The 12,459-nt window shown below is 35.5% G+C and overlaps 1 protein-coding gene across 1 annotated transcript; it reads right to left on the bottom strand.

Annotated features, from left to right (window-relative positions):
• Nucleotides 1–1,256: 1,256 nt before the first annotated feature.
• On the bottom strand, nt 1,257–10,654 carry LOC111699722 (eukaryotic translation initiation factor 4 gamma 2). Its single transcript, XM_023470453.1, has 12 exons — nt 10,631–10,654; nt 10,155–10,217; nt 9,362–9,458; nt 8,497–8,589; nt 7,994–8,098; nt 6,336–6,438; nt 5,808–5,929; nt 5,395–5,499; nt 4,304–4,393; nt 3,787–3,864; nt 1,836–3,605; nt 1,257–1,680 (listed from the first exon to the last, which is right to left on the bottom strand). The coding sequence occupies exons 5-12, from the start codon at nt 8,057–8,059 to the stop codon at nt 1,615–1,617; spliced, it is 2,400 nt and encodes a 799-aa protein (XP_023326221.1). The 5' UTR covers nt 8,060–8,098; nt 8,497–8,589; nt 9,362–9,458; nt 10,155–10,217; nt 10,631–10,654; the 3' UTR covers nt 1,257–1,614.
• Nucleotides 10,655–12,459: the final 1,805 nt, after the last annotated feature.

The raw sequence follows: 12,459 nt of genomic DNA, 5'->3' as shown, positions 1-12,459 counted from the left end.
AAACTTTTTAATTGATTACATTAAAAGATCGAGATAATAATTAATGAATATCATAAAAACGTCATTATTTAGAATTTAGCAGGCAGTTGTGAAATATTTCAAAATTAAAATTTTTAATAAATTGAATCTCGTATCAAATTTAATTTACAGCGAAATTAAGTTGAACTTGATGCACACAAAGAAGCGGTTCAACTATCATCTCACGATTAGTTAAAAGTGACCAGCAATATATGGTAGTTGAACTGAAATTGCAGTTGAAACAACTTTTAGGATTTATTTGAGACCTAACAGACGTTTTTACTGTGCATATTTGATCAGAAAGGGCGCAAACTCAATCTTTAAAATCCTCATAGATTGTCCATTTCGCAGGGATGATTTTGAGAATCAGTTTTATTTAAAATTATTCAATGACGAGCACGAAAAAAGTAACAAAAAATTCTTCAGCAAGAATGAGAAAATAAAAAATGACTCTTAATCATCGAAAATAAGTAATTTAATTCAGTTATTGGTTTCTGTAATGTGTCAATATTCAAAACCATTTTCTGAAGATTTCCTAGATATTTAAATGAAAATACGACATTTGAAGTATTTGAATAAATCTACGAACACGTTTATAAAATGATAAAAGAAATTAGATTCTAACATCGATTGACAAATTTCTAGACATATGTTCCTAAACATCTTATTAAGTTTATTAGTTTACTGTAGAAACTTTGTTACATTTTTCTTCGTCGTTTTTGAATAATTTTTAAAAAACCGATTCTCAAATCATACCTCCAAAATGGACAAATAATGAGAATTTTAAATATTGAATTCGCGCTCTTGCTGAACAAATACATAACGTAAAATCGTCTGATAAGTCTCATGAAATGAACCATAACACACTTCAAAATAAAACTGTAATATCAGTTTAATCATAAGTTGCCGACCACTCCCTTTAAATCTACTCCCAGTATACATTACATACAAGACTCTAAAAAACAAAACAATTAAGATAAAGACTCTCAGACTTCAATATAAAGTTAATATTAACGTTTTCTGCATTAGATCATTGTAGATAAAAATTCTCAATTTCAACTTGAAAAGGATAAATTTTCTAACAATTACAAATATTATTATTTAAAAATCACTGATTTGGAATCCTCTGAAAATTCTCTTTTCAAATTGAAATAGATCTTCAAAATTATTAGCAACCTTAAATTCTTTATCTAGTTCATTCTCAAGATAAATCGTACTGCATGTTTACAAAACAAATATTTACTTAACCATCAGTTTATTGAGATACATCAGGGATCGCGGATAAACCCCAATCCTTGTATGTCGAAAATTTTAAAATAATTAACTTTTCCACAGAATTAAATTGAATATTGTACCTAGAAAATTGATAACAAATCGGCTAAAACAATCCGTGAGGTTTACGGGTCTAACATACACGTTTTACAAGCAAGTTAGTACACAAGGGGGTTGCAACGTGTACATGAGTACACTGTGTACACAAGAAAATGCGCGAAAATTGTGAAATCGAAGGGGAAAAGTTCAAGTCACTTCACAGGGGAGCTTAAGTTCATTTTTTCTTTCATTTTCTTTCTTCTTTATCTACTCCTCCTTTTTCTTTCACTCTTCATCTTCTTCTTCTTCTTCCGACTCGGCTTCTTCCAGCCAGGTCAGCCATTGATTCACCTAGCACAGGAATAATATTTATTATATTATAAATATATTTAACAGAAAATCATTATGTCGTTTCACAGAAACAAGTGAATTAGTGAAATATTCAATCCTAATACGTCAGTTAAATATAATTATAAACAAACCTCATATCTCTAGCTTTTTTTTACCTGAAACAGGGCTTTCCCTTTTCCTTGATACATATCATTGACATCTTCCTTCCAACGGAGGAATGAGTGCTCCTCAATAATATCAGCTTCGTAGAGCGCAACAAACCAACGCAGCATCAAACCCTTCGGGAACTTGTTGTTAAAGCAGAAGACCTGCAGAGCGTAGATTGCGACCAACTGGAGGTCAGCTGACCGCTTGAAGAAAGTCTGCAGAACCACGTGATACTTGAGGATCAGTTCTTTCTCCAGATCTGTGACCTCCTGGACGTTGTCCTCGACCGACTTTGTCTTCTCTGTAATAAACTTGAGAATGTTGCCCATGAGAGCGAAGACGAATGCCGGGTCGGAATGATGTTCCGCCGGAACTTTAGTTTTGATCCAGGCGAGAAACTCCTCAGGACCAGGATTGGTTTCCAACTGTTTCCAGATCTCCGTGTTTATGGTAAGCAGAGGGACAAGGAAGCTAAGCTTCATTTCCTCCAGGAGAACTCCTAAGCCAGACTCAGTTCTTTGATCCTGGGGCAGCTGTTCCATAAGGTTCAAACCTGAATCCTTGAATAGAGCTAATAGTTCATCCTCGCTATCTGTAGCTAGCCCCTGAAGGACATTGAAGAAGAGAGGATAGCTTGACCCTCCTTCAGTCATCTCTCCGACGTCAGCAAGCTTGACTTTATCTGACTTGATGGACCAGACAGAGAGTTCTCCCATTCCACCCTCAGCCATCTCCAGGGTGGGGTAGGACTGAATCAGACGAGATAAACCCTCCTTGCAGTGAACCTGTGTCACCACTTCGTTGTCACAGAGCTGTTCAACAAGTTGGAGTGAAAGGTCTCGAGTCGACTTATTCTCCATCTTTACAACCTGCTTGAAGAAGTGGATGAGAGCATTATTAACCATCTTGTTGGGTATATCCCCTTCTTTCCAGGTGGTGAACGCTTCATTGGTGCTCTCAGTCTCCACAAGCTTTTCTAATATCTCCTCAATCTTCTTGAATACTTCATCTCTGGTAGGACCCTGGTTTTTCTTTTCCTGCCTTTTCTTATCTCCGCTCTGCTTGGAGATAAAAACCGCTGGTTCAGAGGGCGACATCATAACCTTAGGACTGCTCATGTTCTGCATCATCCCGCCTTCAAGCCGCTGCATCGCCGATTTTGGCAAACTTGACGGAGTCTTAGGCTTCAACATCATTGAGTTGGCTGATGGCCGAAGAGGCGGCTGATCCCGGTCCGATCCGAAACCCATTTTCTTGAACCTGGGTGGAAGATCCTTCTCCCCATTATGAGGCGAGATACCATTCTTGTCGTAACCGTTGGTTCTTGTCATCCCTCCGCCTCCACCTCCAACTCCTCCCCGCCCACGGTTGCTGGGATGGGTCTTGTTACGGTTTGCCGTGAACCGGTCACCAAAGTCAGGCCTTTCAGCAAACTTACTCTCGAACCCGTCACGTTTGGGCTTAAAGTCCCGATGATCTCTGGACTCGTCCCTGTTGTACGCAGAGTTGTTGGCATTGAACTTTTCCTCGAAAGAAGAACTGTTCCTGTAGGAGTCGTAACCGTAGACATCTGTCTCTCCGCCAATAACACCGGGACCTGTGCCAAGACTTGTTGGTCCTTGGAACCCAGGGCCTCCGAAGATGTCCTCCATCCCCTTGTTCCTGGACTTAGAGAAGAGAACCTCCTGAAGCCTGCTGGGGGAGTTGGTTTTCTTTACCATATTATTCTCATGTTGGGGGAGATAGATGCAACCGTCTCGGGCAGCATCTTCGCGCACCTAGAATAAGAAAAATGATTTTCAAAAATAAAGGAACCTTTTCAATCTTACATTAAAACGTATTTTTACTTTTTATTTACCAAAAATTAAAAATAAACTGAAACAATTTTCTTTTAAGACAACAAATGTAGTTAGATTTTATATGCATTGTTGTGTTCATCTGATATAAATTATAACCGACCTGTTGAATAGTTCGTGGACCGTCATGAGTTGCCAGTTTTCTGGGCATCCACTTGTTCTCGCGCATTTCAATCACATCCTGAAATACACACTGATAAGTTGGAAAACAAATGTGAATGATGAATAAATGAACAAATGAGCGTTTAAATGTATAAACGAGTTTTGTAAGAATGAATGAGCTTATAATAAATTAGTTAGCATTAGCAATAAATGAGCTTTTTCAAGAATGCATGAGTATTTAAATGAATAAGTGAGCTATTAAATGAATAAATGAGCTCCTAAATTGATAAGTAAGTTACTGAATGAATAACTAAGTTTGTGAATGAATAAAACCGGTAGTAAACAAGTAAACAAATGAGCTAATGAGTAAGTGAGCTATTAAAGAACTACATGAGCTAGTATATGAACAAATGATCAAGTAAATATATAAATAAGGTAGTAAATTAAAAAATTGGCTAATAAAAGAACGTCTGAACAATACAAATAAATGAGGTATTGAATGAGAATGCACTAGCTACCTGTAGTAAAAATTTGATCCTAGTTGGGGAGTCAGCATTCGCTATGATACTCCTAATTCTATCGAAGTACTGGTCCATGAGTAACTTCGCCTAAACAAATAAAAATGAATCACAGTTACCATCCTAACTTTTTTCACCAAGTCCCAACTAATTCCCAATTCCTTTAATGTCCTTTTAAGTTTTCTAATGTCCAATCAAGTACTCAAATGTCCAATCAAGTTTTCTAATGTCCAATCAAGTCCTCTAATGTCCTATCAAGTCCTCTAATGTCCTATCAAGTCCTCTAATGTCCTATCAAGTCCTCTAATGTCCTATCAAGTCGATTTTATATATCATAAAATTTCACGAGCAAAGCTGGGCACTTCAGCTAGTGTCCTATAAAGTCCTCAAATGCTATATTAAGTACTTTAATGTTCCAATAAGTCCTCTATTGTCCCATAAAGTCCTCTTATTGTCCCATAAAGTCCTCTATTGTCCCATAAAGTCCTCTATTGTCCCATAAAGTCCTCTATTGTCCCATAAAGTCCTCTATTGTCCCATAAAGTCCTTTATTGTCCCATGAAGTCCTCTATTGTCCCATAAAATCCTCTAATTTTCCAGTCAGTCCTATAATGTCCCATTAAGTCCTATAATGTCCCACAAAGTCCTCTAATGTCCCGTAAAGTCCTCTAATGTCCCGTAAAGTCCTCTTTTGTCCCATAAAGTCCTCCATTGTCCCATTAGGTCCTCAATTGTTACATTAAGTCCTCTAATATTACAGTAAACCCTCTGATTTTCCAGTAAGTCCTCTAATGTTACAATAAGTCCTCTAATGTTACAATAAGTCCTCTAATGTTCCAATAAGTCATCTTCTAATGTTCCGAAAAGTCAACTTATGTTCAAACATATCTGCTTATTTTCAAATAAATCCATTAATGTACAAATAAGTCTGCTTAAATCCAAACAAGTCTATCCATGGCCAAATAAGTTCTTTTATGTCCGAGTAAGTCCATCTGTTTAAGTAAGAGTCCAATAATGTCTAAAGTCCTCCAATGTCCCATTAAGTCCGCTGATGCCATTTGTAGTCCTCTAGTGTCTTAACTAGTCCCTACCTTCTGTGTATCGAGTATCCTGCCACAGGTTTTGAAGAGGTACGCCATGCACTCCAGATCTTCGCCTTGTTCGCTAATTGGCTGGCGTTTTCTTCCGACCAACAACTAAATAAATATATTAAAGACTTCAACTCAAATAAAGGAACTGTTTGTGGAATTTCAAGTGAACCTTTTCCACAGAGTTGCATATCCAATACGGTACATTTCATACCTTCTCAACTGCAGGGATGCACATGGTATCCTTATCTTTCTAGCTGAAAATGGATCATTTTATTATTGACATGTCACACAATGAGTAGAGGGTTACTTGAAATTACCTCCTCAGTTCAAGATTCAAATTTAAAGATTGGGATTAATATCAAGTTTGTGTAAAAATGCGCACAAAATAATTTTAAATTCAACGAAAAATTAACCTGCTCGCAGCATCGGTGGAGGATAGAATCGTGGAGCATCTCGAGCTTGCCGAGCTCTCCGATGAACTTGATGTTGCCCAACATCTTCCGCTTCGCGATGAAGCGCGACTCCTCTTCTTCAGCTTAAAAAAAAAATCACATTAAAAAAGATTAAAGCTCTAATAAAAAAAAGAAAAAATTAAATGGGTCTGTTTTCACTGCACAATTTTCAAAGGGGGGGGGCCAATTCGACACTTTGAGACAAGAAATTTTGTACAATAATTGAATTTAAGTGAAAAAAGTGGAATTTTTTTTTCTGTATTTTCTAGGTTAATGGAGGTCAAAATGGAGGTCAATCTACGTAGATGACCACATTCAGTGGCTGCATGCAAATTTACAGCCTTCTATCTCAATTATTAGGACCAAACGCAGCCTGTACAAAATTTGGTGTCACAAAGTGTCGAATTGCCCCCCCCCCCCCCCCCCCGTTTTATTGGCCTTTTTATAATCTTGACCCTACTAATCCATAATTTATGGATATCCCTGTACCTGTGAGGTTTCCGGCTCTCTTCTCAAAAGCTCCGGAAACAGCAGCTCTATTCTCAAACTCATCTCGGCACTTGTTAAGCAGCAGCCGTTTAAAGGTGGTAATCTAGACGATATAAAACGTTTAAGCAACAGCCGTTTAAATGTGTTAACGATATTAACCGTTTAAGCAACAGCCGTTTACAGGTGGTAATCTAGGCAATATTAACCGTTTAAGCAACAGCCGTTTACAGGTGGTAATCTAGGCAATAGTAACCGTTTAAGCAACAGCCGTTTAAAGGTGGCAATTTAGACAATATAAAACGTTTAAAGGCAGTAATTTAGATATTATATAAGGTTTAAAGTTGGTAATCTAAATATCATAAAACATTAAAAGGTGGTAAACTAAATAATTTAAAACGTTAAAATGTGGTACTCTTAGATAATTAAAACATTAAAATGTGGTAATCTATATATTTAAAACGTTAAAATGTGGTACTCTAGATATTTAAAACATTAAAATGTGGTTTTCTGATGATTTTTGCTTCAAAAGCTATTGAGGAAATAGTCGGAATTAAACACGTTTAAAGATATTTTCCACATGGTTGATCCGTACAATCAGTACAATTTTCGAAAAAAATCCCTACAATCCGTACATATGATATTCTTAACTGGGTATGGAGAACCATAATCTTAACTGGGTGTGCTACACCATATTCTAAACTGGGTCTGCTACACCATATTTTAAAATGGGTCTGAAAAACCATATTCTAAGCTGGGTCTGCCACACTAAATTCTTAACTAGGCCTGCTACACTACAGTCTTAACTGGGTCTGCTACACTACAGTCTAAACTGGGTCTGCTACACTATATTCTTAACTGGGTCTTCTACACTATATTCTTAATTGGGTCTGCTAAACTACAGTCTGAACTGGATCTGCTACACTTTATTCTAAACTGGATCTGTTATACAATATATAATATATTCTAAACTGGGTCAGCAAAACCATATTCTAAATCGGGTCTGCAAAACCATAATCTAAACTAAGTCTGCTACACCATATTATAAATTGGGTCAGCTACACCATATTCTAAACTGGGTCTGCTACACCATATTCTAAACTGGGTCTGCAAATCCATATTCTAAGCTTGGACTGCCACACTATATTCTAAACTGGGTCTGCTACACCATATTCTTAACTGGTTCTTCCACACTAAAATTCTAAACTGGGTCTGCTCAATAAACACTTCTGGAACATATTCTCAAATGAACACTTCTGGGACAATTCTCGAAAATTATTAATAAATTTTGACTGTCAATTGAAACATTAATCAATCTAATATTATTTAGAATGCAGAAAATAAGTTAAACTAACTTCATTTTGACGAGAATTTTTTTTGAAATTTTCATGAAAAATTTGCTGAAATGATTAAATTAATAAAACGGTGCATTTCCAGGATAAAAATCCGTACAACCCGTACAATTTGAAAAAAAATCCGTACAACCCGTACAATTTTAGGGTCACAAAAAAATCCGTACAATCCGTACATTTTGGCCACCCTGTGGTTTAAAGGGTACCGGTGTAATCATACATGCCACTTAGAAAAAAAAGGTCACTTGAAATTCTGTCCACAGTCCCTTTAATTATTAATCAATTAATCATTAATTAGTTGTTAATTACCTTAGTGTCTGGTGATTCAAAGTTAGGCGCCTGTTCTTCCAGCCGTTTGCACAGCTGTGCGTACATAGAACTGTATTTCGGTTCATCGAGAGCTTTTTCGAAGATCTAAACCAAAAGTAATAATTTTTCACAGTTTGATTTTCAGTTAATTCAAGAATTTCGGAAATGATTTTTCAAGAAATTACACACCACTGAGTAAATTAGATGATCTAAGATGTTAGCGACAATTTGGCAAAAAATCTTTCTTGGTAGTATTAAACTTGGTAACAATATTTAAAAGAAAATCTTAGAAATTGGTTCACGAAAAAAAATCAGAATTAAGGTTTAAAACCTCGCTCAAAATCACAATTTAAAATGTTGAATTAAGTCAACAACCCTTGAATACGTCTTATCAACAAAACTTAATTCTTAAAAATTCACTTTACATTTCACAAAATTTAACATCATACATAATAAAAGAATGCTAGTATGAGATTTGTAATTAAAATCTAACTCTCACTTACCAGAAGAATAACGCCCTTGAAGATAGTTGGTGACCCGTGGCCAATGATGTTAAGAATGTCAGAACTCAACTTTTCAAACTTTTCCGGCGTAATCTGAACAAAGTATCGATTAATTTAGATATAAAATAAAAATATTCGTTCAAATATATTTATATATTAGCTATAGATGGCCAAACGGCTGTACAAAATTGGCTGAAATTTTCTGAGAGAACCCATATGAACCAAATTATGAAATAGGCTGGTTTCATAATTGACCAATGATCATTTCACATAGACTCTATGACTTTCAGTTTACTAACGATGATTTTCCGTTATAACTATAAATCATATGATGTTTTTTTTTCACCTAAGTCATTATATGAAGTTTATCTAACAGCTTAAAAAATTCGAAATTGAAATAAATAGTCTAGGGAACATACTGTATTAATGTACTCTACTGCATATAATTTGTGAACATTTACATGATTTGTATTCTATGAACTCCCTTTCAGGCTGAAAGGGACTGAAAAAATTCATACCGAGAGATTCTCTAAATTCCCCTCTAATATGTATTATATTCTCTTTGTCTTCAGCCGGTTTTAAATGAAGATCAATTAAATCATCTTTTCCCGAGTAAATATTTAAAGATGTACATAGAAAATACATTGATGTACTATTGCTTATGATCTTAAGTAAAAAAATCATTTTACCACAGGCTTTATTTTCTTAAAATTCCCCACCCCATTCTTGAAAAATCATGTTAAGGTAAAACTTGCTAAATAGGGGGAAATAATTGAGAAAATAAGGGTAAAACCTATGAAAGGGATGGACAAATCTTGCATTTTTTCACATTTACCCCCGAGCATCAAAAAAAGGGAGGTGTTACCTTGTTAAGGATCCCGCGGACCCTGCGGAAAACGAAATCATTATGCTGACTGTCTTGGGAGAGTACGTCTCGTCTAAGCGTGGAAGGAGCAATCCATCTTAAATTAAAATAAAAAATATATTCCTAGTTTTATAACAAGATTCCTCCAATCTTGATATTGCGATATTTTGTTCAGATCAAAATTCGCAGATTTAACTCCAGAAATTGACGGATTTATAAGGATTATATTAATTACAAATTAATGAGAAGCTAGCAATACTAGCAAAGCTAGCAATTTTGTTCAGCTAATCATGATTTTTTCAACGTTTAAAATCCAATTTAGAATTTTTCAAACCTTATCCCATCTCATAAATTTCATTAACTTAAAGTGACAACATGTATGAATAAGAATTAGCTAAAATTAGTCACTAGTTTAATCTAATGCAAACACTACAGGACGAAGGGACGAATTATCTACGTATTTATCACAGTCATATTTACATTGAAATACTGTTGTTTACAAACTTAGAAATATTCTTTACAAAAAAAAAACCAGAAAACTTATTAATATGAATTGATAATCAATAAATCTAGACAAACTGCAGCAGTTAAATACATAAAATAACGAGAAATTAAAAAGGCTAAAAAAGATTTTTTAACATTCATTTTAGAATATTGGTTTTAACAAATTTTATTTTTAAATTGTACAAGTAATCAGATGATAGCAGCTACTGTTACTACTTTTTTTAAATCCATATTTTTATGAGAAAAAGGGTTAAATATCGCTAAAAATAAATAAATAATGAGTAATTACCTTCGCTGTTGATGGGCACTAGGATGCTCTGCACCGCTGGCCGGACGAGCGACTCCCCCGGCCCTAAATTTAAATATAAAAATAAAATAAAAATATATAACTTATTAAAAATTGAAATAAAAAAATTATAAATGGAAGATGTATATTGTACGGGACGGGGTAGTGGGTATCCACAGAAGATGAACGATAAATGACGACCTGCAAATGTCTAATTTGACAAAGATTAAATCAAGATACTTTCGCAGGAATCCGTGAATTTAACACTTATCCTTTGTGGGAAACACTGTACTTTCACAACAGGATGAATCTTTATGAGAAGAAAAGGAAAGTTAAAAATATGAAATATCGAATTTTAGAGTTTGGTAAGTTAAAAATTCACTTGATTCAAGTTTGGTAAGTAAAAACATCATTTTTTCAAGTTTTATGAGAAAAAAAATCATTCTCTCTTTTCTTTAAAAAAAAGAAGAAATTTTTACCTAATAACTCCAGCCGTCGTGATGAAGGGTTAGTTTAACCGCGTAAAAAATGCCCGATTTTTCAACCAACTGTAAGAGATCAAATCTGAAAAAATAATCAATTATTCATGTGGTAATTTTTGTATAAAAAATGTGACGCCATAAAAAAGAGCACTGAACGGTGTTCTTTGTTTTGCAACTTAACAAAGGCAAATTTTAGTAGTAAGTGAGATTTCTAGAAGTTAAAAAAGTAAGTATTCTAGAAGTTAAATAAGTGAGTATTGTAGAAGTTAAATAAGTGATTATTATTAGAAACTATTAGAAAAGAAATCTGAAAAAGAGGTCCCGTTATGAACCCCCCCAGACCGCCGGCAGGCATGGGAAGTTTATAGAAGTTTAATAAGTGAGTATTTAGAAGTTAAATGAGTGAGTGTTCAGATGGGAAGTCAGTAATAAGTAAGAAATGGAGAGCCAAATGAGTATGTCAGAGGAGTTTGAGGAAGGGAAAGAGAGAAGAGTTTGCGAGTAAGTAGGAGTGAGTAAATGGGAGTGAGTAAGTGGGAGTGAGAAATTGGGATTGAGTAAGTGAGAATGAAAAGGTGGGTGAGGAATTGAGAGTGTGTGAGGGAGTAAGGGTGTCAGGGAGTGGATGCGTTCCGAGTAAGGTAATAAGAGAGTCCGATTGAGGGTGTTAGAGTTAGTATGAGAGGAACGGAGTGTGGTAGTCAATGTGAGAAGGGTGAGTAAGTGAAAGAGTGAGTGTGAATTGAGGAAGAGAGTAAGGGAGTGTTGGAGCGTGAGGGAGGGAGTGGACTATATTGAAATATTCGTGTCTGAAACCTCTATACAGTACTAATAAGAGAACTATAGCGGAAGGGAAAGCTGCTACGGAGGCTGAATTAGTAACATAGTTAGATTGAGACATCATCCCCTAGCTCGGAAAGAGGGGTGGAGGGAGGGGAGGGGATTGGTAGATCGATCATTATCAAACGTTCTAAATTATAAAATGAAAAATTACTCTGTAGAAACATGACCTGTATTTTATTAGAGCTTTTTAAAGTCTTAAGGCAACGCTCTAAACCCCTCTTCAATGTTTCACGATTAGTCAACAACTGAAGTTCAAGAAAATTACGCAATTATTTATTGCGCAACAGAATTTACTAGAATTATGAAACAGACATATATTGGTAGAGATAAAGGGGGTTCGTTGTTGGAGATTCACCATTTCTAAGTGTACCCACTCCAACCCCCCCCCCCCCAAAAAAAAATACCGGTTTTTGATGGCGTTAAAATTAAATTCCATATGTCTTTTCTAGTCAAAAAAAATCAGGTCATAGCAACAAAAACAACTTAGAAACAGGCAGCCAGGCCAAAAATCAGCTGATCATTAATACGCAATTTAGTTCAGTTTTCTCTAATATCATGACCTTATAACACCTCAGCAAAAACCTACATAGTACACAAAACAACGAGAACCATTCTTAATACATCCTTGGCCAATTTTTAAGTTGTCAAAAATCCGATCAACAAGTATATTTTTAGTTCAAGAATATGTGTATACTTTGGGGGGATTTTAACATACATTTAGAGGATTTTTATTAAAAGATATATCTATCCCTGTTTCTAAGTAGTAAACCAGGAAGTAGAAGGTTTTTGTTTGAGTTCTTATATATATTCTTTATCCTCAATATTTGGAGGCCAGGGATCTCTATATTTCGTCCTCCCCCTCCCGGCTTTACAGAGACCGGCGACCTTGGCCTAGTTTTAGCCTCCCTTCAGACCCCCCCCTCTCGGCCTAGTTAAAGCCTCCCTTCAGACCATCCCCCCCCCATTATAAACACTAGACAGTC

The sequence above is a fragment of the Eurytemora carolleeae genome, unplaced genomic scaffold (genome assembly GCF_000591075.1).
Source record: "Eurytemora carolleeae unplaced genomic scaffold, Eaff_2.0 scaffold262, whole genome shotgun sequence".
NCBI classification, from domain to species: domain Eukaryota; kingdom Metazoa; phylum Arthropoda; class Copepoda; order Calanoida; family Temoridae; genus Eurytemora; species Eurytemora carolleeae.
The sequence above is the reverse complement of the archived record's forward strand: the minus strand, read 5'-3'. Positions and strand labels throughout refer to the sequence as shown.